The sequence below is a fragment of the Alosa alosa genome, chromosome 22 (genome assembly GCF_017589495.1).
Source record: "Alosa alosa isolate M-15738 ecotype Scorff River chromosome 22, AALO_Geno_1.1, whole genome shotgun sequence".
In the NCBI taxonomy this organism is placed as follows: Eukaryota; Metazoa; Chordata; class Actinopteri; order Clupeiformes; family Clupeidae; genus Alosa; species Alosa alosa.
Window position 1 is genome coordinate 4,422,578 of NC_063210.1, and position 27,563 is coordinate 4,450,140.

The window sequence follows — 27,563 nt, forward strand, 5'->3', positions numbered from 1 at the left end:
ATCTCCAACTCATTAGTGTGATTAGTACACACTTCCTGAACATGTTCAGTCCTACTTTATTTGGTCAAATTATGTTTAGAGTGTGTACAATGTGTTTTGTCTTTTGTGAGCCTCTATAGATTCCATATGTGTGAAAGCCACAATAAGATGCACAACCCAAGCCATGGGGGACACTGGTGCAGCAGGGGCAGTGAGTCATCACACTTGAGCTATTAGTGCTGAACTCTATGCTGATCTATTAAACACACTGAGACACACTAAAGTGCTCCACATATATGTCACTTGCCCATGCACAGTGGCGTCGACATTTTGAACTGACGAACATTCCATAAACAATGGATTTTATTGAGCAGCGCTGACAAAAATAGAGCTGAATGGTAATTTACATGCGGCAGTCAAAGGCTTCAGTACTGGTGTGCGGGGTTCTACAGTGAAAGGGTTCTATTGAAAACAATGGAATCTAATATAACCGAACGTCAAAAGAGGAGTGTGCTGCACTCATGTCGGCGTCTATGTGTGGAAGCCTAAATAGTCGGTGTGTTGCAGTACTTTAAACCCCATCCGTACCTAACTGCAACCTTACTGTTAATCCAAGGTTTACACAATTGAAAATATAACTCCAAGGCTTCTCTTGGTTACTCAATAGGACTATGGAATTGAATATAAAAGTTGTTTTTACGTTTCTTCTTTGTTCAAAACATAAATGTTCACATACATATTTCATCAACATCTGCGACCCAAAGAGGATTTATCTGACCATGTCTCCATAACCTGGGTGACAGATCCACACAGGGCATCTTGATCTTTGTTTCTGCCACCACAGAAGACCTAAGCAAGTTGACTCAGTAAGAAGAGAGGAGACTTCTCTAGAAGTGCCACTAAAGATTCTGTGCTAAATGACACAACATTGTTTATTTACCGAAGCAGGACTTAGTAACAATGTACTGTTTTAATCAGGGGTATACTGGTAAAATAAGTGGTGGGTAAGCTATGAATTCTGTGATCACAGTAAGTAAGGTGGACTGCGCCATCGGATTTTTTATAAAGGCGTTCAGAACATGTTTGATGATAGTGAAGGTTTTTGTCCAATGTTTATAACAATACCAGTGGTATTAAATGATTCATACAGAGTTGATGAGTGTGTACATATTGTGAATGTGGATAATACAGTGTGAATGTTAAAAGTTAAAAGCAATTGATGAATAAAGTCTTTCGAGAGGTGGATAAACTCTATTTCTGAAATTTCAGAGGTGGATAAACTGTGTTTACTTGCGTTCAGCCTCCCCTACAGCCCTGGTTTTAACACTTTTAACTCAAGGGCTTCATAGTAAAAAGAGCCACTGTTCCCTTCATTTTTAGAAATTAATATTTATTATCTTTTCACAAGTGTTTAAGCACAGTAAATTGTATTTCTCCAAACCAATCTAAAAATACCTCTGTCACGTTCAAGCTCCTAACCGCTACATCACCATAAATAAAAAATACAAAAATATACTTGCAGAGAGCACAAAGTCAGACACGATCTCACAATAATAAAAAGACTTCTGCCGTCGGTTTTCCAGAGAATGAGGCATAAGGAGAAGGGGGGGGTGTCACGCACTCACTGAACTCTGGGGGACTGGGCCAGCTCATCTGGAGGTGACAGGAGAGAGGTTTGGGCCAGCATGTATCAAGCATTGCCATGGAGCATGGCTTAGTGCCTTACAGTCCAACGAATGGAAAAAACCCTTCACAACCAAGACTTCTTCCCCCCAACATAGACTGCTTATACTGCAAACTGCAAAACAAGCTTGCAAAGCAAATGGAGGAAGATGGTTCTGTGTTGACATTCAAATACTGAGAGAAGAACAGCATTTGTTTGAAACACAAAACTTAAATAATTTTACAAAACTTTTATCAAAATTTACTTTGTTAAAGAATATTCTTAATGGCCCAATGTTGACAGTACAGTCACATCTGTGTATACTGTAGTGAACATGGTCTACATTAAGTTCATCCTCTTCTGACTCCTTCTTTGTAAGGACTCTATCACTGTCTACTGCCATCATGTCATTCTCTTCCTCTCTTGTTTAATAAGATCTTAAAGGGCAAACAAGGATATGATGCTAGCCCAACCCCCTCCATCTTAAGACACTGTATGAAAACTGGCTTGGGGGACTTTTGGGGAAAATGCTAGTGGACATGGCTAACATGATACAGTTGTGCTGATAGGCTTGATATGGTGGCCACAGAGCAGCACACAGTGGATTCAAACTGAAGGGTTTCACTTGTGTTGTAAATGACACCAACCGATGAGGCCCTGTTAGGAAGAGCTGAGGAGAAACTCATGTTGGGGGGGGGGGGGCAGAGGGTTAGAGAGAGGGATGTAGTGTGAATCAGCCTTCCCTAATATTGGGCCACAGTGGTTAAGTATTCCTTGAGTTCTTAGTGTATTTAGTTTGTACATTCAGCCGTACACGCTGGCCTCTCGCTGGAGACGTGCCGCAGAGGGAGCGCATCTGCGCTACTTTTTCTTGGCGTTGACGCTTTTGCACACCCAGTTCATGCCATCCTGAAACAGAGAGAGAAAGAGAGAGAGAGAGAGAGAGAGAGAAAGAGAGAGAGAGAGATAGAGATAGAGAGAGAGATAGAGAAGATAAATGTGCAATAACTATGCTGCCCTCTGGAGAAATAAGGCAAACAGATGAATGATTCACATTGTTTAGTCCAATAGCTTATTGTTTCTATTTCCTCAAAATTGTTATGAGAACCAGCCATTATGACAATAACACAATGATAACTATACTGAATGAACAGATATAGAGCTTCTGACAAATACAAAGCACTCACTCAATCATATGTGCAGTAAAGGCTCAATCACAAAACTCTTTAGGCTACAAAATGGATTTAAAGGGGTGGTGTAAACGGAGTCATGTAATAAATGACAGAAGAATACTAAAGTAGAAACTGATCAAACTGTGTGTAGCAAAGATGTATTGTAGTTGCACTCGTTTACACAAGTTTACATACCCTGTACAAACCGGTACACATGCTAAAGTTAGACTAAAAGAGGAATACACAATCATGTTTTGGAAATTGATTGTAATGCCTTAATTAAACAAATGAAAAATCCAACCTTTAAGGACACCAATTTTCGTTCCGCCTAGCTCCACTCATCCATCTGGGATCGATCCATTGGAGTTGTGCTTCAGAAGGCTGGGCCTTATTAAAAAAAATCCTTGCATAAGATTGGATAAGCCACCCGTCATCTATTGACGTGCTACTTCAACCACTCACATCGAAGCCAACCCGTGACGCTGAGAACAGTCTCACAGTCGCTTCTACGCTACGTCGCATCTATGACACTCCCGCCCTGCGTCCTGATTGGCTCTACCATACAATCTTGTGCTGAAATCACTCTCAACGGAACCGATCCCAGACGGATGTGAATGGAGCTAGGCGGAACGAAATTCATCTGGCGAGAGTCAGGTTAAATTAAACCAGCTATTAGGCTAACTGACATAAAACTATTCCAATCTCTAGGTATGGTGAAGGGTATGTGATGTGTGGCTATTTTAATTCCAAAGGCCAAGGGAACTTTATCAGAATGCATAGTATCCTGGATCCATGAAATAACTAGCCTTTAAAAATAAAAAATCTGCCTGGGAATTTAAAAATAGGGGTATGTTACATCAATACATCATACATGTTAGATCAATTTCCAAAAGGTGATTTTCTTTTTTTATTTCTCTTTTTAGTCAACTTTAGCATGTGTATGTACAGGGTATGTAAACGTATGAGTGCAACTGTACATGTTAGGCTATATCCACACTACACAAATCAGTTTTGGCATGGATTTTCGGATCAAATCCGGTCTGTGTCCACAAACAGTTTGGGAGTAGATACAATGTGCGTCCACATTACTCCATGCTGATTTGATGCGCAAATTTCTCGGCTGTTCAACCTTTGTCAAGTCTCGCATACCTGTTACTGTTCCTAGGTCAGTTAAACAATGGCCATGCAGCGTTAAAAAAAAATCATTAAAATCCGTAATTTGCACAGTCAACAAGTATGGGTACAAAGAAAGAAATAACCATGAGATATAATCTGCAAACTGGGGGGACATAGGAAATGTTTGCCAAGTTTACTTGCCTGGGTGCAATAGACAGCTTGCACGCTACTTTATAGGAATTCCCATTATAATGCCAGTAGCTTTGTCAACGAATGACAAACAAACAATAATAATTATTAAATTATATATAATTTAAAGTTAGCTTCTCGGAAATTTCAAGGATAGGGTATGTATGGATGCATGTAAGTTTAGTCCCGTTGTTCAAAGGTTAGCCTACATCTTTTTAAACAGATAGTTTGCACAACTATGTTTTCAGGTGAGCGTGCTGCAACTTCTGTTTGGTTTTGCAGTTGGACCGTGCAGAGCTGTGGCAGTAGCTAGGCTACACTGTACCCTGGACAGCTAGGCTATTGCATAGTATTATAATCTGTATAAGTATAAGTATAAGTATAAGTATAAGTATATATACTCTTTTGATCCCGTGAGGGAAATTTGGTCTCTGCATTTAACCCAATCCGTGAATTAGTGAAACACAGCATACAGTGAGGTGAAGCACACACTAATCCCGGCGCAGTGAGCTGCCTGCAACAACAGCGGCGCTCGGGGAGCAGTGAGGGGTTAGGTGCCTTGCTCAAGGGCACTTCAGTAGGATACTGTATCTGTAGGATAATTGGGTTGATTGCGATTCATGTGTCAACAAATGCCAAACAAATAAAATGGCCAGTGCTTGTAATGATCAAGTGGGATGTATGTCACATATACAGTTACAGTATATAATAACTGTATACAGCGTCTATTAAGTCAGATAGACTATAATCCGTTGCCATTCACGTGTAGGCTGTCAAATGAATAAATGTTTGGGCCTAGTTCTTGAAAAGCAGCCTGGCCATCATCACGTGAAAACGAGCACAACAAAACAGGGAAGGGAACATGGGCTTGTACTGTACGTCATCTCGTTTCACATGGCAACACATTACTGACACACTGTCTATATTCGTCCGATACTGCTGCGGCGCAAAATGAGTTTGGGGTCTCCAGCGGATCCCAACTGCTCCGCTCCGGAGACGCGGATACGATGGCCGAATGTGGAGGGGAGGGCGAATCTTAACAAAAGTGTGTCGGATACAACCCAGCCGACACACTGTGGATATAGCCTTAGACTAGTTCTGACTATCTTGAAACTACTAATTGTTGTTTCAAGATAGCTTGTCTGAGCATATCTGAGCTTGTCTGTCTCATCAGATGGTAGTGTGAAATCAAGCATGCAAGTATGAGTATATGTGTTTTGTTGTAAAAAAAGATGGAAAGTATGCCTATGCTAATTGAATGTGTCATTGTGACACACACACACACACACACACACACACCTGTACACCCTCTCCAGTGAGGGCAGAGCATGATTGGATTTGCCACACACGGTCCCGGATGGTGTGCAGGTTAAGGCCCTCGGCGATCTCCGAGGCGGGAGCGGCCGTCAGCAGGTCTTGCTTGTTGGCGAAGATAAGAACGGGCACCCCACTCAGCTTCTCCTCATCCAGAAGCTCAGCCAGTTCCTGAAATGAGACACACGCACAGATGAGCACATACACATGCACATTTACACATGCACTTACATGCATAACTCCAGTCACACGTCAGGACAAATTTGACTTTGACTTTATTTACTTTACTTGTTTTAACATTTCAACAATTGAAGCGATTCACTTGACAAGAAAATGACAAGATTTTTGTTCAGGGCAGAGGTTTCTATTGTTAAATATGAACTATGTGAGACAGTTCTGTAATCCAATATGCATGCAGAGAGGTAAAAATAATGGTTATTCAGTCAAAAACACAAATAAGTACACCATACAATACTGAGGAGATTCAGGAGAAGTCAGGGAGATTCAATTACCTGTCCAGTTTCTTCAAAACGTTTCCTGTCTGCACTGTCAATAACATAAATCTGAAAGACATGTATTTAACATCAGGTTCTTGACATTGTATGATGAGAGTGTAAAAGTGTGTGCATTATGTATAGAAAACAATCACTGACCAGTATATCAGTATTTTCAAAGTAGTTTCTCCAATAAGGTCTGATCTTCCTCTGACCACCAATGTCCCATACGTTCAGTTTGAAGCCTTGAGACTGCACACTCTTTATGTTGAATCCCTTTAGGATAGACAAGCACTGTTAGTCATCACATTTAACTATAAAATAAAGGGGAATGCTTTTTAAAACACGAAAATTGGAGATTTGATGGAAGGCCTAAATACGCCCAGAAATTGCAAATCACAATCAAGTCGCAAATCAGGACCTTATTGAACAAGTTGAGGGAACACAGATACCTGGGTTGGAGTAATATGACTGATATCTTCAGATGCCAACTGTTTCAACAGCGTAGTCTTGCCGCCGTTGTCCAGTCCCAGAAGGAGTATTCGCACCTCCTGGTCAGGTGTGCTCTTCAGTTTGCGCAAAATGGATAGCAATCCCTAAAGAGAGCCATATCAATAAAAGAAACTTCACAATCCCGTTTGCTTGTGAGGGTAAAGACATTCAGATCAGTAATGGTTTCTCATCAATCATAAGCTAATGGCCACATATGGGAAAGTGTGTCTAGCATCAGCAGACACAAGATAGGACTACGCTTAAATGCTAAGCGTTATTGTTTGGTCTTTAAAATGTTTTCAGTTTTGAATCGCAAGAACACATCCGAAACAGCACTGTTTTTCTCCAACAATGTCTGTTGGCCTATCATGCTAAGTGGCTATTTGTTTCGATTGGTCGAAATTAGCAGATGACGCTAACACTAGCTAGCTAATCTCATCCAGCAAATGAGCTCCATCCCTGCACCCAACAAGAGGAGGACCGCTATCTGGCCAAATGGTGGCTTTTCTTGTAAGGAGTAAATATCGTCTAAAACTCTCGGTCCAAATAGTATGCTTTAACAGTGAGTAAGAAACATTGTTTTCGAAGTTACGGAAAGAAGCACTATTTATTGTGGAACAAAAATACGCTACCAGTTTGACTACTTACCATCTTGTTTCCTTAGCTCTCCAAGACGCTACCGAGGGTTACTAAGGATGATGACGTAGAACACAAACCCTACCTCATGGGGGCGTTATCGGCGTTATCTGTGTAACGCAACAAAATTAAGTTATACACTAATTTGACATTTGCATGCAACATATTGAATATTTGATATTTTTATTACCATCTATACACAAAATATATACATGAACATGATTTATGATACAATTCTATTTTTCTTAGTGAGGAGGCGCTATCTGGTAGGCCAACAGTAGCCTATGGTTGGCCACTGAAGAGGGAGGGCTTTCCTCGCATGCGGAAATGCTTTACATGGGCACATTCTTTCTCTATCAAAATTAGCCTGACGCATTCACCCGAGTTAAATTACATTGTTTTAACTTTTTAATACAAAGTATCTATCAAGATTGTGTCTGATACACGTTAGAGCTACAAATGTATCAATATCTAGGAGAGGGAGCTGCCCCCTTCAAATGATTGGAGGAAAGATGTGCCACGTGCAACGAATGCACTTTGACCACATCTTGAATCCCAACTTGACCCTCATATTTTGTTTTTAGCCATTATAGTGAACTTAGAGTGCATATCACTAACATCAGTTTCACTTCCGACACAGTAAGTGGCTTTTCTTAAAGATTGTATACATATGTATTGCATTTTTTGCCTTGCATCGGGCTAGAGGCTAGTTCAAACAGATTCGTAGCAGCATGTTGCATGGAATGATGCAAGCTGTGAACCAATACACTAGCAGCTTACTTCGTCCCAATAAAAGTTAATGTCAACCATGATTTGTTGGTAGACTAGGTCAGTTATGTCGTGGCTGCATGTGCAATGTTGACGTGATACCTCCGTAGTTATCAACTGGAAAGTTTGCCTATTCTCAATGCAATGAGCCAAGGCTATTTCTGTATTTAAGCTTTGGCAACTGTACAGGCTATAATGTAATTTTGCAGCTGTCTCAGATAAACGCTATTGCTATCATTTCAGAACACCTCAAAGTCAAATTGAAGAACATTCTTGTGCTCATTCCAATGCCATAGACAGCCTAATTCAGACTGGTATGCTCTCTGCTCCAGTTGTATCGCTAACTCTATGTCTGTGTCCCTCTCTTCTGATATCTTATGTTGTATTTAGGTTCAATCATTGATAATGTAAGGCTTTGATGGAGAAAATGGCAAATGACTTGACATTTAATGATCATACTGAGTTGAGGCTCGTTATGTAGCATATGGACACTGTTATCAGATAGATGATGACTGGATAAACCTGAAGATAGAAATACTCCTAATAATAGATAGATAGATAGATACTTTATTGATCCCCAGGGGAAATTCAAGGTCTCAGCAGCATACATACAACACAAACACATTCTTTAACAGCAGAAAGAGTAATTAAAGTATATAATATAAAAACACAACTAAGCAGTAAGGACAGTAGAAGATAAGGAATATGCTAAATATACTAAAATACAAAGTATACTAACACTTAATACAATTATAAAAATATACTAAAATACAAATGACAAAAATACAAATTATACTAACACTTAATCTAAATCAATTCTAAAAACAGTATCCACATAGTGGTGATTAATAAATCAGAGGCGCTTGCAATGACTGAGGCAGGGACTGAGCCTGTGATTCTCTGTGCATAGGAAGGTATGGTAAGGTGCTCTAAGGTGCTCTGTGTGAATGAGTGTCATGGTGGTAGTGCAATGGTGATAGTGCAAATGAGTAAGTCAACAGTGCAACAATGCAGAAATAAAGTAAAGTAAAGTCTATATATCTATATATTTAACTATTTAAGAAAATGTATAAGTGTGGCCACAGTTCGGCTGTGGCATGGAGGAGGGGGTTATGCATATGTGCTAATGTGCTAATATAGCACGCAAACAGTGAGGCATAAAGACAGTGGTACAAGTGGCTAGTGGACAGACAGTACCAAACATGGAGGGGGTGAAGAGGCAGACAGACTATGCAGTCTTAATGAAGATCATAGTGTATGCTTACAACATGCATGTAGATCATGTCATAGAGTTGTGGTGAGTACTGAACAGTTTTTAGAGGGCACTGAATGTTTTGGCTTTGGTTGAATTTGACTGGTCGAAACTAGGTCAGGAAACTCATATTTCAGCACCCCTTTCAGGGAGTGTTTCCACAGGGTGTAGTAATGTAAAGGCCAGTTGTAGAAGAAAGGCTGTCACTCTGAACACTCTCTCACATGTGTCACTCTCAGTCACCATGGCACTTGCACAACGATGCTTTCGAGAAACGCATCCCTGAGTCAAGAAAGTTGTTGCTGCGGCTCAGGTGCTGTGCAAAAAGTCGAGTTGCATTTTCCGACTGCTTACATTGATCCCGCAATTATGGGAAAGACACTCATGATCTATCAGCTGGGAAGCCTTGCACAGTGCTGATGTTTATTTTGTTGGGCCGCCAGCGGTGCCTGTGCTGGTGGATATCTGGTTTCAGCCACACTGGTCAGCTCAGATAAGAAAATAAACTCAAAACGCTCCACCTGTCATATTCTATACTGTTGCTAAAGTATACAGTCCATGCCCCCTTGGCCCATATCAGTTTACTTTGCATGCTAAATAATTATCCAGCGTACTTTTTTTAACATCCAAATCTATTACTCTGTACTGCTGATTTGACTATGAGAGGTATGTGGGGTAATCTACCACCTGTTTGCCATTTTCAGCTCATTTTTATGAAAGACCATTAATTAAACTGTAATATACATACGTTTAACCAAAAGGACTTGTTGAAGTTGTTGTGCTGTATAGGTGTGAGAAAACAAGGACAAGACAAGATGGCCCTGAGCGGCTTTGACATTGATGCCCCGCGCTGGGATCAGACCACCTTCATGGGGCGGGTCAAGCATTTCTTCAACATCACTGACTCGAGGACAGCGCTGCTGCCTGACTCCAGACTAGATGAGGCCAAGGCACTAGTGGAGAGCTGCAGGTATGCTTAGATGTCCAACAGCTGACACACGTGTGCCAAATGAACACTTGCGTTATGTAAACTTTGTTTATGTTTGTTTTATTTAATTGTTGTTTAATTGTTTTAAGGGACAATGCACAGTAATTAACATGCTCACTTAAGTCAGTTACCTACTGTAAATGTGCCAGATTTAGCTATGGCACACAAGCCACTAGTACACATACGAATGAGCACAGACTGCTTATAAACCCAGATGAAATCACTACTAAGATTATTGTATATTAAAATGAGTGCATAATACATATGTGTTACAAAATCTGAAGTCCCAGCTCTTCCGAGGATACCTACTTTCCTAACACTGCACTTCCCTTTCTTTCCTCCTCCACCTCTTTCTTCTACCACTTCTCCTCCTATCACACTTTCACTAGTACAGTACTTATAATGTTGCCACTCTTATCCTCTAGTAAAGTAAGACTCTAGTAATAATAGTAATATTATTACTAGAGTTTAATTGTATTGCATAGTAATAGTATTGACAGATGCAGTAGTAATTGCTAGCTAAGGTCTCCCCTGCACTGTAGTTTGAATGATATTCTCTTGCTGTAAGTTGCTTTGGATGACACCGCCTGCTAAATAAATCAGTGTAAATGTAATATAGCACCTACTCCTATGCAGACTTACAGAGAAAATATAGCATAAACAGATTGTTACACACACAATGAACTGTTTTAGATGGAGATAGACCTAAACATCAACAAGGCCTTTTTATTTGTATTATATTATATGGTAAGCATTTTAAGAGTGATCAATCATTATTGATGTTTGTGATGCATTTATGAGTCATTTCTCCCTCTAGCTGCCAATAAGCTTAAGGTCAGTATTGTATTTTCAGACCTGGGAGGGTAAGAGTATTGGATGAGTGATGAATTTGGGAAGGATTGACTTGGTGTGTGTTGTGTGTGTGTGTGTCTGTGTTGGCACCAGAGCTGGGTCCATTCCCCCCGGTACTACAGAAGAACAGCTGCATTATGCCAAGAAGCTTTACGACTCTGCGTTCCATCCAGACACGGGCGATAGGATGAACCTGATTGGTCGGATGTCTTTCCAGGTGCCTGGAGGCATGGCCATCACAGGCGCCATGTTGCAGTTCTACAGGTAAACAGTCAACTCACCAAACACGCATGCTCTCTACACCCCTCCCCCTGTCATGCTGGGCTTATACTGGTAGAGCAGCAGTGGCCTGGCCAGCTGTCAATCATCCCACCCAGGTTCGATCCCCTGCTACGAGTCTGTATTGCTTTGGATAAAAGGGCCTGCAAAATCCCAGTCACTTTTTAAACTCTTAACTAGCAGTCTCCTTGTCTGTCACCTCTCCCCCTGCCTCTCCACCTGTGCTTCACACCTTCACCTTAATCTATCATCTTAGTGTTGCCAGCTGTCTCACTTCACTGTAGAGGTAGAGAGAAAAGGTTGCAGTGACTGGACAGAGCAGTTGTGAACCAGTTTCAACTGAAGCACTTTACAAGGTTAGAGGTTGGATTGCTTGGCATGGCGGGTTTTGACCAAATTGATCTGGTCAGGAATGAGGTCAGTATAGACAGGATCCAGCAGGCTGAACCTGATGAGTGAGGCGGTAAGACCTCAGGCTCTGTCCAGGTGCATCGTGAGAGAAGTGAACTTCAGCACACCTCAACCCACTGCACCTTCACTCATCTGAGTCCGACACAACAGTAACTCTCGTTACCCTCAGGACAGTGCCGGCAGTGGTGTTCTGGCAGTGGGTGAACCAGTCCTTCAACGCCCTGGTGAACTACACGAACCGAAACGCCGCCTCTCCCATCACCCCAAAGTAAGCTCCCGTCAAAACTCAAAAGCACGTCTCTAAGTCTGCTTCAAGTCCGGTTTATTTTCTGATTTATTGTTTGTTCACTTGAAGTATATGACTTCATAGGAGCTATTTTCATGACCTCTTCATGACTTTGTTTTATTTTAGTATGTGCACATCTCCCTTTTGTCTGTCTCCAACATCTTGTCTCTCCCTCCCTCACAGACAGATTGGAGTGGCTTATTTCACTGCCACCAGTACTGCTCTGGTCACTGCTGTGGGACTCAACCTTTACACAAAGGTACATACTGTTCCATAGCACACATCAGATATGGAATCAAATCTGTTCAGCTCCCAAGAGAACATTTCCCTAAAACCTGAAGGCTAATTCCTTTTGCAGAAAGACTGTAGACAAGAGTAGTTTGTGAGTGATAAACTAAGACAACTGAATCTGCCAGGCTCCATGACGATAATGTGCATTAATATACAGATCAGCAGGGGTTGTGTGCTGTTTGTTTTTTTAAGTGACTGTCTCCCCTGGCTCTCTCTCTCTCTCTCTCTCTCTCTCTCTCTCTCTCTCTCTCTCTCTCTCTGGATGTGTTTTGTAGAAAGCACCCCCCCTGGTGGCGCGTTGGGTGCCCTTCGCCGCCGTGGCATCGGCTAACTGCGTGAACATCCCCATGATGAGACAACAGTAAGACTCATCCCTTCCTCTCGCTCTCTTCATCTCTCTCTCTCTTTTTTGTCTGTCTTTTTCCTCCTGGGAGTCATGCCATCACCCCTCTTCTGTCCACTCACAGGGAGATCCTCAATGGCATTGCTGTCACTGATGAGAATGGGAACAAGCTGGGGCATTCGAGGGTCAGTATGGCCAGCATTGATGGAATTCAAAGACACAGCATCTGATTAAGCATCTCAAACATTTCACTGGGGCCCTGGCTCTGCTGACATGGCAAAACCTGTGTTATGGAAAATATTCAGTGTATTTCTCTCTCTCTCTCTTTCTCTCTCTCTCTCTCTCTCTCTTTCTCTCTCTCTCTCTCTTTCCCTCTATCTCTATCTCTCTCTTTCTGTCTCGCAGAAAGCAGCAGCGAAGGGAATCACACAAGTGGTCATCTCTCGTGTCACCATGGCAGCACCAGGCATGAGTGAGTGTTCCCACAGTCCGTCTGGCGGACGGCTGTAGCCCTTTCTCTAACCTTCATTTCAGCTGCCGGGAAACAAACCAACTCTTTCCATGACTGATTCTGTATATGCTCCCTACTGCAAGGATTAATGGTGCCTGTATTTTGCTCTCCAGCTGAAGTCAGATGTTGTTGAAATGCGTAACGTGGCAATAGTATTTGGTGCCAATAAAATTGGTGTCTGTAGAATAGTAGAATGAAATAACTAATGAATAATGCATGGGATCCTTATGGACACGACTTCAGCATTTTCTGCATTCATGAAATCTGAAGTCTGAAGTCTAATTGTGTCTCTTAACAATCATATTCCCCCCCTCTCCCTCTCTTTCTCTCTCTCTCTCTCTCTCTCTCTCTCTCTCTCTCTCTCCCTCTCTCTCTCTCTCTTCAGTCATCCTGCCCATAATCATGCAGCGGCTGGAGAAGTACAGGTTCATGCAGGTGGGTTTGAGAGTGCGAGGCCTCTCATTTGAAGGTCGTCAGGCGCTGGCAGTGACAGCAGCCACAGCAGTGACCCCTCAGGGCCCATAATCAACTTTTAGTGTCTGGATCTGCTGTGCTGGGAATTCAGACTGAGTCAGCAGCACACTCGTCTGTTTATACTCTTCCAGACCTTTTGTGTTGCATTGATCTAGTTAGCGACCTCTCCCTGCTTGGAATGCATGTGAAGATTGATGACACACAAGAGATTTTTTTTTAATTTGGAAGTTTGGTTTAATTTGGTTTGATGATAAATATCTGATGATTCATGGTGATGTTTGGGTGCATGTGTCTGTGGAAGTTAACATCAGTCTTGTGTGTATCGACAGAAAATCACCTTCCTTCATTGTCCACTGCAAGTCATGATGGTCGGAATGTTGTAAGTGCAGTCATCTTGATTTATCGATGGAAAAGTGATTAGTGACCATGTCTGTGTGATGGCCTTTTAATAGCACTAGAAAATAAATTAGAGACAGAAATTAGAAAGAAATTAGTGACAATCCCCTGAGAATAGATAGAGCTTGTGTGAGCAGCATCTGAGCCTTATGAAAGTAAACAGTCCTGCTTTAGGCATGCCTTTGTTTGTTTTATTTTGGCATGCGCACTTGGAGCATAATGTAAACCTGATCACTTCCTCTGCTCCACAGCCTGGTCTTCATGGTCCCTGCAGCCTGTTCCCTGTTCCCCCAGCAATGGTAAGAGCAACCACCAGAGTCATCAACATCTGCATTATTCAACATTATTGACTGTCTCTGTGACACAGCTGTATATGTCAGACTGGGGCAAGGCAACTATCATATGAATTATGTACAGGGGATTTGTACCCCCTGGCTCACCTTTGGCTCCGTGTCTATGTAGCGCTTTGTTGCTTTAAGCACCAGTGTATGTGGCCGCCTGGAGAAAACCGCTGCATCCAGCGTCTTATTCAGAGGCAGACAGAGTACACAGCTTCATTACTTGAGTAAAAGTACAGATACCCTTTGCTCAATTTTACTGAAGTACAAGTAAAAGTACAACAGTCAAATGTCTACTTAAGTAAAAGTACTGAAGTACTTGTTTTTTTAAAAGTACTTGAGTTATCAGAGAGTACAAGAGTACATTTTCTAAATATTGGACTACTACTGCCACAGTGCTTACATTTATGTACAGAAACGTCCTACATGGAGTTATAAAAAATGTTAATGTTAATACCTTGGAGAATGCAAAAGGAATTGAAAGTAAAATCAAGTCATTTTCATCTTTTTACCATGTTGCCAGGGATGGGCAGTATTTCTAATACATGTATTTAAAATACGTATTTCAAATACAAAATACTATTTTGTAATTGACACTTGAAGCGAACACTATCATTAACTTTTTGAAATAGTCTGGCGAGGTGGGGCCACGGCTTGGCACATTCCCGGGATGGACCTGCTGCGTCTTCATCCATTGTTTCGTCCATGGTTTCGTGTCTTATTTAAATCTGACCATGGAGTTGACTTTGGCAGAAAGCTGAAGGTGATTGCTGATAGGCTGTCCCAATCAGTGGTGCCTGCACAATCCAATCACGTTTGAGAGGGAAACAACAAATTGAGGGTTTCCGAGATTTTCCTTTTTTTTTTAGAAGAAGTAACGGGTACTCAAAGTTATGGATAGAAATGTAGTGGAGTAAAGAGTACAATATTTGCCTCTCAAATGTACTTGAGTAAAGTCATGAGTACTCCCCAAAAATGATACTCGAGTAAAGTACATGTACTCCGTTACTGTCCGGCTCTGGTCTTATTGTAGAGCGTGCCGATGTCTTTGTGCAGCTGTTCCGAGCGTTTTTAGTTGAAAATATCTCAGCTTTTCAGAAAGGTGCTGGTGTCGTTACAATGGGCAGATGGCAGACCACATTTTATAAATAGCTGGAATATCTTTGTTTGGCTTTTTCCCCCCATGGGTTTTTCAAAAAGTTATTGAGAAATAGACACTGTACAATCTAAAAACTCTGTTATAACTACGAAATATGCCTGTGGTGATCTGGGAGGTGACTACCCTGGTAACTTTACTGTCAAGCAATTGCTGTCATAGAAACAAATATAGCAAGATAGGAACGTTTTTGATGAAATGCTATGTCTAAGCGCTCCCCAGCATTTTCATGCCAGAGAAAAAGTGCTACAGTATATGAACACAAGGCCCCTAATGGATGCCCTTTTTAGTAGCTGCTTGCTACTGTGCTACTATATTTCTGTGTGGTTTATCCTGCTCGTGTGCATCATTGTGTGCTGAGTGCAAGCTCAGTGTTTAAGACTGCACTTGCGTGTCTGTTGTGTGCAGCTCTATGGCCGTGTCCAAGCTGGAGCCTGAGCTGAGAGAGTCCATCACCTCAAAGTACGGAGACAAGGTCCAGTACGTGTACTTCAACAAGGGCCTCTGAGCGTCCACCCGCTCCCAGCGTCAGCAGGCCCAAGGCCGGGTCAGGGTGGGCCCACACCCATGGAGGGATTCTGGGACTGTGGGAAAGCGATGTAGCCATGGGCCTGTTGCAGGCCTTCCAGATAAGACATCTGTCAATGGAGGCTGGAGAAAATCTGGATGGTGGATGGAACACACACACACACACACACACACACACACACACACCTTTGTTTTTTAAAAAAAAAAGTTTTATAAGACAGTGGTTCTGGGGGTAAAGGTTGTATGGTGGTAACACGGTCTCTGTCACATGAAATGTTATTGTCAGCTCAAATATGAACTCTTTATTTCTGTGTTTGTTCTACAGTCCGTTTGTATCGTTTGTTTTGTTATTGTTCGTTTTGTTATGTGTCCGTGTCTTAAGGTGTAAAGAGGTCAATGGCGATGTGCAGTCACAGGCATACCTCATAAAATGGATCCCATGTTTGGGCATTTAGCACCCCCTCTAGTGGAGAGGAACATGCCCTGCAGGTATTGCAAACGGTCAAGTCTACACAGACAAAGCCAAACATTGCCTTCAAAACCTCTCCGGTACCAATGAATAGCTTTACAGTTGGCTTACTGGACACTGTTACTGAATGATCCATCATGAGCTATGGGCAAACCTGACCAAAATAAGTCACAATTAGTCACCATGTTTTGCCTGATTCAAGTTTAATGTGTTACTGTGTGTCAACTGTGGCCATATGACGTGCCCTTGTTACAGTTTAAAGGACTAATATCCCAAGGCAACCTGAGTTGGAAGCCACACCTGGGCCCTGACTTAGGAAGCAAATGCACCCCCTTAGGCAGAGACACTTTTTTTGAGAGTTTAGAGGAAATTAGAAGCTGATAAGTATTCAGGAAGCCATTCTCACAACGTGCCAGGGAATTTCATTTGGTTACCCGACATGCAAGTGAATTTATTTTTCTCTCAAGCTGTAATGCATCTAAAGTCCTTATTGCAGTTTACAGCTAGACCAAATGGTTGGATAGCAGATCATTCAGACACAATCCCAAAGAATTTTTTTTAAGTGTGAATATAAAGGTGCAAGTACAAACATTCATAGGTAGAATGCATGATGTATGCAGATGGATATACAGAAACGAATATGGTCATGTACTGTAGTACATGAACTTAGTATTATTGTGAGCATCAAATATGTTTGAGGACTGTGGAATAAAGCAAAACATTTTGTTGTACTTTGTCTTTTGAGTGATGCATTTTGTCTTTACTCGCACACAGGGCATTTTTGATGAAGATTTTATTTTGCTTGAGCTTGATGTTTTTATGAGAGCAAAACCTACTGTGATATCTGTACTGATATCTGTTAGGAGTTCCTGTCTGGGTAGCTGAACTCAGTAGGGTGTGACCGTTAAACAAGCCCATGGGGAGGGTAGAATGAGCAACTGCAGAGTAGAAGATGTGTGTGTGTGTGTGTGTGTGTGTGTACAGAGCTGCCCCATCAAACACTTCACCTCAGGGAGAGCGTTTTGGATGAAGTAGAAAATAAAATCTCTTCATCCAGAACTTTTTATTTGGACAGGAGATTTCGGAAAGCTGAGTGTGTGTGTGTTATGAAGTTTCTTGAGGGTGGAGAGGAGGAAAATAAGCAGCATATGAAATGCACCGTTCTTCCTGACAAATAAATAATTCACCTTTTGCGTTTGTTCCTTTCTGAATATATATGCCGTGCTTATTGGTTGACTTAATGTTTGCTTTTTAAATTGGTTTGCACATCCTGGACCTGAATAATTTATGATTCCACCAAACCGTTCCGATGGTGTAGACTCTTGACAGATTACTAAGTGTCAGAATGTCACATAAACTGCAACTGCCAAGATGAAACAGTAGAGTTATTTGCTGTGTGCATAAAAATGAAGGCTACTTTCTGGAAGTTACAAGATAAACATGAATTTTAAAGTGTGAAGATAAACAATATAAGCATATGTGTGTGTGTGTTTAAAGCTAAGCATTGCTTTTGTAGATCTGTGCTGCTACTAGTATTCCCACTGAAGATCTTTCCTATAGAAGTGTCACCACAGTCATGGATGTTTTCTTCATCTCTGTCATCAGGGTTCTGTCAGGAAGGAAGCAGAATTGACACACTGAGCGCCTCTGCTGCCTCGTAAGTCACATGCACTTTTCACTGGTAAATGTCACGGGATAGCAAAGACTCATCAGTGAAGTATGTACCCCCTCAGCAAACCCTACCCAATGATGACGGAGAGCAAACATTGAAATCCTGTGATCAGTATCCAGTGGGATACTCTAGGCTGATTAAATGTGAAATTCCATAAAATACAGGAGAGATCCTTCTAGGACAGGGGTTTTCATGGATGATCATTACTCAAGTGTACTAGACTTGAAGCTGTCAGCAAACAGAAACAGTGCGATAGCTCCCATAGCCACAGTGGGGCAGTGTTACACTGAATAACTGTCAGATTCCTTAACCTAAGCTCCATACTCCTACGCGCACACACACACATACACACACACACATGTGCTGCTCCAAAGCTGAAGCTGCAGACCTTATGTCCTGCCTAGGGATGTTTACTACCTTTAATAGTTTCAGCCTGGTGTGAGCGATGACTGCTGGTTTACTCAGGCACGCTGCCATCAGGAGATACTTCCAAGCTCACCTCTGTCCTGCCCCACCCTCAAAGCTCGTCCCACCGAAAGAGTCACTTTCCACACACACACACACACACACATAAACACACACACACACACACACACACACACACTCAAACATGCCCAGCAGATGAACATCATAACTCTAAGAGCAAATACAGAAACAGATGGGCAGGCTGGTCCCAACTGGATCAAACAATGTGTGAGAGACAGAATAAGGTAATTGCCCTGGTCAGGAAGAAAGACAGATGGACAGAGGAAGGGTGTTGTCCTTTATTCCATTTTTATTTTCATTAATACTGTATGTTTTGTCCATCAAGTGAACATCCACATGGGAAATACACAAAAAAAAGCATCAGAGACATGCATAGTCTGGTTCTCACCGCCCCAATGCCCCCTCACATGGGCCACACATCAGACGGCTCTCACCAAAGAGTCATTTTCAAAGAGCAAGACAGAGAGAATGGTAAAAAAATGACACTGAAAGCATGTAATAAAGACACAGTTTACAAAACCAAAAAGTTTAAAAAAAAACTTGGCAACAGCAAACACTTAAATTATGCCCTTTATGTATATTCCACTATAGATTGTATAGCATGAGGTTTATGAGAAGTGATTTTTAACTGTTGCTCTTGGTTAGTTTGTAGATATGTCTCAAGAGCTCGTTTACAGTAAATGTCGGAAAGGTAGTCAGACAGAGAGAGAAAGAGAGATAGAGAGTGGAAAAAGCCAGAATTTCTGGGGTTTAAAATGCATATCCTTTAATACATTATTACCTTCTACAACCTGATTCATTCTGTTTTCAACTCAGTGGACCATGATCTTTAATAAGCACAAATGTGGTCCTAATGACAAGGCTTGAGTCTAATCACTCTCTCACACACAATTCACCAATGTCCAACACACACTCCTGAAACATGGACATGTGTATGCACACACACACACACACACACACACACACACACACACAGGACACACACCCTAGCAGTGCACATATGCACTGAGCAGACACGATGATGATGGCACAACACTAACAATACCTCTCTTCATTTTGTGTTACTGGTAGCATGTCAAGAATGCTCTGGCCAGGAGAATAGCCTGTGAATAGCCCGCAGCCTGCTGATATGGGAAGCGTTGCACATTCCACACTCGGCTACACCTCACCCAGTCTCCCCCTCGCCTCGCTTCACCCTCCTCTCGCTCTACCCATCCTCCTCTCGCTCTACCTATCTTCCTCTCGCTCTACCCATCTTTCTCTCGCTCTACCCATCCTCGTTTCCACCGCGCTGTGCTGTGCTGCATCTTGTGACACCCATGAATGTTAAAAAGCAGGTCCAGACTTAATGCCTAGCAACTACATCCCTTGGTCCTTTGCTGGCTCCTGGTCATGTGACTTGGAGCTAGCCAATCAGGGCGCACCTGCAACAATCCCTCTAAGCCGCTGTCAATCAAGTTTAAGAGTTACTGACCAGGCGGGAAGCCTCATAAAACGTGTAACAAGCCTCGGAAGAGTGGAATTACACAACAATTCTCATTAGCTGGCTAATTACATCCAATCTTTCCAAATGAGGTCACCGCTATGGGATCTCTGCCAGCCATTACAATCAGAGGCCCAACCTGTCGATGTGGACGAGGCCTTCAGTGCAGCCCTCAGTGACCTTCCAGTGTCCAGAGTCCAGGGACCCCGGCTCAAGCTTTATACCCTCACACATTTCTTGGAAACACTTTGGAAACATCTGGACAAAATACAACAGGAATTCGTTTAAAAAAAAGACTTGAAAACAGAGGCACCAGAGAAAGACAGAAAGAAACCCTAGGAAGAGAGGAATGAAGGAAGATAAAATAAAAAAAGAATTTAAACTTCCAATGAGGAGTCAATCCTCACAGTTATACGCTCTATGATGGTAGCAAAAAGTGCATCTCTAGCTCTAATCAGGTATATTGAGCACAGAATCATAATTGAACAAACATATCAAATGACACAGGTATAATGGATACTGTGGGCTCTGTACAGGGAGAGGAGTGAGCAGTAGGCACGTAGAGGGACTGGAGCTCTTTGGGAATGTGTGGGTGGGTGGACGACAGTGCTACTATGGTAATACACTAAGAGGCAAATGTAGCTATGGTTCTCTGGATATCTGTGACTTAGACACAATATATAATAAGAGTTTTAAGATCAGGAAGTATAACTACTCTCTTTTCAGAAGCTACATGCTATGCTAATAATTGTTCCCACATTACAGGATATGGCAGTGTTACTATGTGAAGATCACAACCGCAGACCTTCTTCTAGTTGGTTTCATTGAATGGGACTTCCCTGTTGGCAGTGTTTAAGTTAGTGGACTGGCTTTCCATGCAGAGCAGGAAGAGAGGACCTGCCCTGGCTTTGTCAAATTAAAAGCCCTTAGAGCCTCAACCCTGCTAAACCCCATCTCACACATCCCCGTCGTCTCAAACTTACTTTAATTTAGAGCAACACATTCAGATTATTAGCATTATCATCATCATTATTATTATTTTCATTTGGTCTTGAAAAAAGCACAGACGCAAGGGATTGATCTTGACAAATGAGTGTGAAGCGGCTCTTCTCCATCTGTTGTGCAGTTGTGCATGGTGTGTGTCTTTATACATCTGTGAACACTCGGAGTCCAACCTCGCCATGATGATCAAGGCATGGTTCAAGGAAACAACACTAATCACAGTCCAAGATATCTTTTTTTTCCCAGGCTGACTGAAACTTGAGGACATTTTAGAATGAGCCATTAGGAAGTGTTTTTTTTGTTCCGTTTCTTAGCCATCCACAATAAGATGCCATTGATTCTTTGGGGTAAACTATCACAATTAAGTGCTTTGTTTTGGTCAGTTTGTGTTTTTTTTTTCGTGGGGGCAGGGGGAAAGTGCTTTGCTAAAAACCGATTGTCCCTCACATGGGGAGAGTGTTTCCTAAAACCAGCCTTCATGGGCAAATTACATCATCACATGACCAATCTGTATACGGCTGTCAGCTACTCTATGTACTAATGAAAAATTCTATGGTCTATGCTAACCTCTGAGCACTTGAGTTGTATGGAGTTTAAAACCTTGTCATGTTGTGAGCTTCACTCTTTCTCCACTAATGCATTTTAAAAACCTTATTGTTGTTATCATTATTACTATTATATTCAGGCAGATGCCATGGGCAGGGGTGGGGTGGGGGGGTATGGGGGTTCTAGGGGTCCTCGGCGTCCAAGAACTCCTTCTTGGGGGGAGCGGAGCCACGGTACCAAGCGCAAGAGCCGTCCCCTCTCTTGATGCAGGCGTAGTGATTGGCCTGCCGGCCGTTGATGAGCTTCTCCGTCAGCCAATCCGTCCACAGGCACTCCTCTGGAGTACTGACTTCACATGGGAAGGAAGTGCAGCGTACGATCTGCACCAAACACACACACACACACACACACACACACACACACACACACAATACATATATATAAATGTATCAATCCACTTACAAACATACACAGACACATGAAGAAATGCATATAAATCACTTTATTAATCTGCACTGGATTAAGTAGATGACCGCCTGCCTTTTGTAAACTCAGGCAAAACAACAGATATCCAGGGGTTTGCTGAAACAGCAGAGTCCCTCCCTTGGGCCTTCCGTGCTGAACTGCATGCACTCAGTACAGTTAACAGAGAGAGCTGCTGGCACGCCACAGCTGTTATTGTTTATAGCCTGTTGTTGTTGTTGTTGTTGTTGTTGTTTGTTTACCTTGCACTCGCAGCCCATCTGGTAGCGCTGGCTCAGGCTCTTCTTCTGCGTCGCGCTCATGGCCTCCCAAGGCATGATGAGGTCGCACAGCGTCACATGCATCTTGCCATTGGCCTCAGCCTTCCCTGAAAGACACACACAGACACACACACACACACACAGACACACACACAACATAGACACACACACACACACATACACATTTATACACACATTTTGATAACCTAATTTTAAAACCCATTAAATGAAACACTAATTGAACAGAGTATTCAAAGCAGCCTCAATTTCCATTTGCCTTCCATGGCCTCTCATAACCCTCCCTTATTGTGACCCACAGTCTTTAGAGGTGGCACACAGTGTGTTTCCGTCCTCGAGAGCTTCTTCTGAAGACCTTGGATGGAGGCTGTGCAGTCATAACACTCTCATAATAAGCATTGTTATTGTTATAACACTTTTCACAGACACAGAGGACAGCTCACAGGCCATCCCCAGCAGACACAGACTCAACATGGCCTTAACGGTAGGAAAAACTAGCCCATGTCTCCCCTCACAGATAGCATTACCAGCCACTCCATTAACACGGCTCTTTGCCTTAGCTGCACTGTGTGTGTGTGTGTGTGTGTGTGTGTGTGTGTGTGGTGCTGAAAGAGCAGCAGCCCGCATACGCTGGCACTCACACACACACACACACACACACACACACACACACACACACACACACACACACAGTCTTTGTCTCCATGCTTTTTCATTGTTCTGTGTGGTATGTTGCTCTTCACACACCCGAATGCAACATGACTTACTGTTTGTGTGTCTGTCGCCGTGTGTCTGTCTGTAAGGGAATATGACTGTGTGTGTGGAGTGTGGGGTTGGGGGTGATTGCTACTCTCTCTTAGACCTCTCTATAATTTAGGCTTTCAGCTGCCCTGTCCTCATCCTAGTGTAAGATGGAGAAACCAGAGGATGTGTACGTGTAATGCGTGTGTGTGTGTGTGTGTGTGTGTGTGTGTGTGTGTGAGTGTGTGTGTGTGTGTGTGTGTGTCTGTGTCTGTGTATTCATCACTTTGGCCATCAACTTCCTTTTTTCAGTTTTCATTTGTAACGACCGCTTGCTCAGCAACTTCTGGGCACAAAGCTGAAAGAGTACTTAAAATCCAGACCATAATTTACAATCAAATGCGAACACAGGCCCAGTCTGGGTGGCTCTTCTTTCCAAATAAAGAGAGCTCCACTCGGGCCATCGTGTGTGCAAGTCTCCCCCCTCTCCATATCCCCAGCTCTGGAGCTGAGGCGGGGACCTGTCGCAGTGCTTAATGCCCCGTTTACGAGCTGTCATCACACTCCGCTCCACCAGCACCTGGGGGGAATATCGACTGCTCCGCGGGCTGCCAGCGACGACCTCGCCCCATGACAAAGTGCTTCGCTCCATCACTCATGCTAGTCTTACTCAGCGTTACAGGCTTCTGCGAAGGGGTGAGAGAGCATGCAATTCTTTGTATTGCTGCACTCATCTACTACACACACACACACACACACACACACACACACACACACATGAGATTGATCCTTTCTGAGCTTCATTTTATTGCTTGGGTGAGTCTGAAATGTCAAGTCACTGTCCATTAACTGATATCTATCCTATGACTTCATTTCAATAGCCAGCGAGTGACAGCAAATAATCAACCAGTGGGAGAGATAAAGCAAACAAACCCATCTGTCATACCAGTGATATATATCTGAAAGGAACTTTGGAGCACGATGCAGTCCTAGAGAACAATGTGTAGCCAGACCATGCACTGACCATTGACCAGACCATGCACTGACATGTAACAGGCCACAGGTCTCGCTCAATTGCCGCTAGGGCCTCCAGGCACCTCAATAGTTCTTTTCTGAGGGCAATAACTTTATTGAACACTGCCACATAGCTCCATAGCACATAGCTTTATTGAACACTGCCACATAGCTCCATAGCACATAGCTTTATTGAACACTGCCACATAGCAATAGAAATATACATTTGGGCAGCCGTGGCCTATTGGTTAGCACTTCGGACCTGTAACCGAAGGGTTGCCGGTTCAAAACCCCGACCAGTAGGCACGGCTGAAGTGCCCTTGAGCAAGGCACCTAACCCCTCACTGCTCCCGGAGCGCCGCTGTTGATGCAGGCAGCTCACTGCGCCGGGATTAGTGTGTGCTTCACCTCACTGTGTGTACACTGTGTGCTGTGGGTTTCACTAATTCACGGATTGGGATAAATGCAGAGACCAAATTTCCCTCACGGGATCAAAAGAGTACATATACTTATACTTATACTAGCTCCATAGCACATAGCTTTATTGAACACGGCCACATAAGCTCCAATCTTTTTAATGTGCTCATTAGTGTTGCTGCTCACCTATGCTTGTCTTATTTATTATGTTCTTAGTCCTATTTATCGTCTTATCTACTGTGTGTGGCATGTTTTCCTTCTTTTAACCTCTTTCAACCTGTTCTTCTTTTTAACCTCTTTTAAATTATGTGCCGCGTCACCAAGTCAAATTCTTGTGTACTCTTGGCGAATAAAGAGATCCTGAATCCTGAAATAGGCACATTTAGGTCAACATGTCTCAGAGTGTCTGTCTGTCCTTCGGCAGATTTCCAGCTTCATGAGGATGCTGCTGTAATGCTATGCCACCTTAAAGAAGGGTCTTACCTGAAATCAGGTATTCTTTCTTGCCAGTGGTGTCCAGGGTGACCCCACACACTGCTGAAGAAGGTGCTGTGTAGACGAACTCAATGTCACGGTCTGGACCTTTGAACATCTGCAGAGACAATCACACATTAGTGCCTCTGGATTTGGACCACAAGACACTGTTGCAACACTATCATGTCATCAGAACATGCTACTGATTGAGACACAGCATCTCATGCATATAGCTTGAATCTTGAATATTCAGAATTCATTCAGAATGCTTGTGAGATTGTTGCTTGTTACTTCTCACATTCTGACACCACATCCTCACCTTAATCTGCTTGATGTCATACTGGATTCTCTTGATGGGGTTGCCATAGATATCATTCCCAGAGTGCACCTCTTTTCCTCCAACTACCTTGGCCCTGATTACTGATAAACACACAACAACAAAAGTGAGCAGGTGAGAGTGAGAACAGTGTGAGCAAGTGTGTACAGTTCTGAGTGAGCACTGAGCACTATAGGAACAGTGTGAGCAAGTGTGTACAGTTCTGAGTGAGCACTGAGCACAGCTACAATAGGAACTGGCTTACACACATAACATCTGACAACGTCACATAAAAAACAGGATATGAGCTTTCAGGATATGACACCATTGTGCCGTGTGTGTTAGTGTCTGATTGTGAGTATGTGCTTTTGTTGTGCTTGTGTGTGAGTGTGTGTGTGTGTGTGTGTGTGTGTGTGTGTGTGTGTGTGTGTGTGTGTCTGGGTGCATCTCAAACCCATTTCCTGTTCTCCATACACACACACGCCCCACAGATCTTTTTAGTAGTCTGTCAGGTCAGCCAAAATATCACACATGCACACACACACACACAAACACACACAGAGAGACACGCACGCATGCACACACACGCACACGCACGCACACACACAGAGACACAGAGACACAGAGACACACACACAGACACACACAGAGGCAGGTCAGCCAACCTGTGGGTGAGGCGCTGACACATGGCAACATCCCGCTGACTCATTCCTTCTCTCTCTTTTTATATCGCTCCTTCGTTCCCTGGCTTATTTCTGGAGAACTGCTGCTTTATTTACCTTATTAGACTACAACAATAGATTGTGAAAGAGAACCAGAGCAAAATATAATTATCTGCAGGACTGGATACTGCAGTCATTCTTTCTCTCACTCACTAGCTATCTCTCTCTTTCTCCCACTCACACACATACATAGACCACAGCCTACATTAGGCACATTTGCAGAGTAAAAATAGAGGTGTGTTGATGTTCACACACAAATCCCCCCCCCACACACACACACGCCATTCACATGCAGAGAATATTAGCTCATCTTTTCTCTCCCTGTGAACAGTAAAATAAACTCTGTGTGTAATGTTGTTTACTTAGTGGAAATGTGGAGTTAGAAGCCATGGATCAGAGTCTGCAGTCTGTATGCAGTCTCTCATTCTCTTTCCCATTGTGCACAGGCAGTAGATCATTAACACCTGCCAAACATACAGGCATCCTCTCCAAACACACACGGAGACACACACAGGAGGATGATGTTAACTCTGAGTAGCCCTGCACTGGCCAGCACTGCCAAACTTACACAATACAGCAAACTGGACGGAGCCAGAAGTAGCTAGAAGCACTGACCAGAACATGCACTCTCTCTCTCTCTCTCTCTCACACACACACACACACACACACACACACACACAAGCATACTCACACATACGCATACACACACACACACACACACACACACACACACACACACAGTAATTACAGTAATTCAGACACGAAGGCACGTGCAACAACTCCATTCCTCTGATGTGCATCAGGCTGTTCCCTCACAGTATGAGATCCACATGTCAATAAACTGCTAAGGACAAGAGGTGAAACCACTCAGGGTCAAATTCCTCATACTGTATGTGACACTATGTGTACGAGTGTACGAGTGTGTGTGTGTGTGTGTGTGTGTGTGTGTGTGTGTGTGGGGACCGGCGGGCAGGGGTGGGGTGGGGGGTTTATACATTGGTAGGTACAGTAGGTGAGTGAATGCATGCATAATACGTAATACATGTGTGTGTGTCAGTGTGTGTAAGAGAAACATTGAGTCAGTGTGTGTGTGTGTGTGGATGTGTGTGTGTGTGTGTGTGTGTGTGTGTGTGTGTGTGTGTGTGTGTGTGTGTGTGTGTGTGTGTGTGTGTGAGAGACAGAGTGTGTGTGTGCATGTGTGAGAGAGAGAGCGAGAAAGTGTGTGTGTGTGTGTGTGTGTGTGTAGGGAGAGAGAGAGAGAGTGTGTGTTTGTGTAAGAGAGAGATAGAGAGTGTGTGTGTGTGTGTGTGTGTGTGTGTGTGTGTGTGTGTGTGTGTGTGTGTGTATGCGTACGTGTGTGCGTGCGTGTTTGGGTGTGTGTGTGTGTGTGCGTGTGTATATGCGTGCATGTGTGCGTGCGTGTGTGTGTTTTGCTCATTTGGCTCCTTGCTGAGACCACGTGGCCTGGCAGGACAGCTTGTTTCCATGCAGTGACACAGAGCAACACCTGCTGGAGTCACTAAAGCACTGCG

General features: G+C 43.1%; 3 protein-coding genes across 3 annotated transcripts in view; 1 reads left to right on the forward strand and 2 right to left on the reverse strand.

Annotated features, from left to right (window-relative positions):
- Positions 1-1,348: 1,348 nt before the first annotated feature.
- Positions 1,349-7,188, reverse strand: arl3b (ADP ribosylation factor like GTPase 3b). The gene is made up of 6 exons (XM_048232471.1): positions 7,068-7,188; positions 6,380-6,523; positions 6,087-6,203; positions 5,946-5,996; positions 5,419-5,604; positions 1,349-2,551 (listed from the first exon to the last, which is right to left on the reverse strand). The coding sequence occupies exons 1-6, from the start codon at positions 7,068-7,070 to the stop codon at positions 2,504-2,506; spliced, it is 549 nt and encodes a 182-aa protein (XP_048088428.1). The 5' UTR covers positions 7,071-7,188; the 3' UTR covers positions 1,349-2,503.
- Positions 7,189-7,383: 195 nt separating this feature from the next.
- On the forward strand, positions 7,384-17,120 carry sfxn2 (sideroflexin 2). Its single transcript, XM_048232469.1, has 12 exons — positions 7,384-7,694; positions 9,849-10,045; positions 11,009-11,179; positions 11,775-11,873; positions 12,075-12,150; positions 12,458-12,543; positions 12,650-12,710; positions 12,931-12,997; positions 13,422-13,471; positions 13,840-13,889; positions 14,158-14,205; positions 15,809-17,120. Exons 2-12 carry the CDS (start codon positions 9,891-9,893, stop codon positions 15,906-15,908), a joined length of 963 nt encoding a protein of 320 aa, XP_048088426.1. The 5' UTR covers positions 7,384-7,694; positions 9,849-9,890; the 3' UTR covers positions 15,909-17,120.
- Positions 17,121-18,824: 1,704 nt separating this feature from the next.
- Positions 18,825-27,563, reverse strand: part of timp2a (TIMP metallopeptidase inhibitor 2a) — an 18,255-nt gene continuing 9,516 nt past the window's right edge. The window contains exons 2-5 of the mRNA XM_048232470.1: positions 25,313-25,413; positions 25,003-25,111; positions 22,312-22,436; positions 18,825-21,966 (exon numbers count right to left, since the gene is read on the reverse strand). Coding sequence (XP_048088427.1) covers positions 21,769-21,966; positions 22,312-22,436; positions 25,003-25,111; positions 25,313-25,413 — 533 coding nt within the window. The 3' untranslated portion in view covers positions 18,825-21,768. The remainder of the gene's footprint in view (positions 21,967-22,311; positions 22,437-25,002; positions 25,112-25,312; positions 25,414-27,563) is intronic.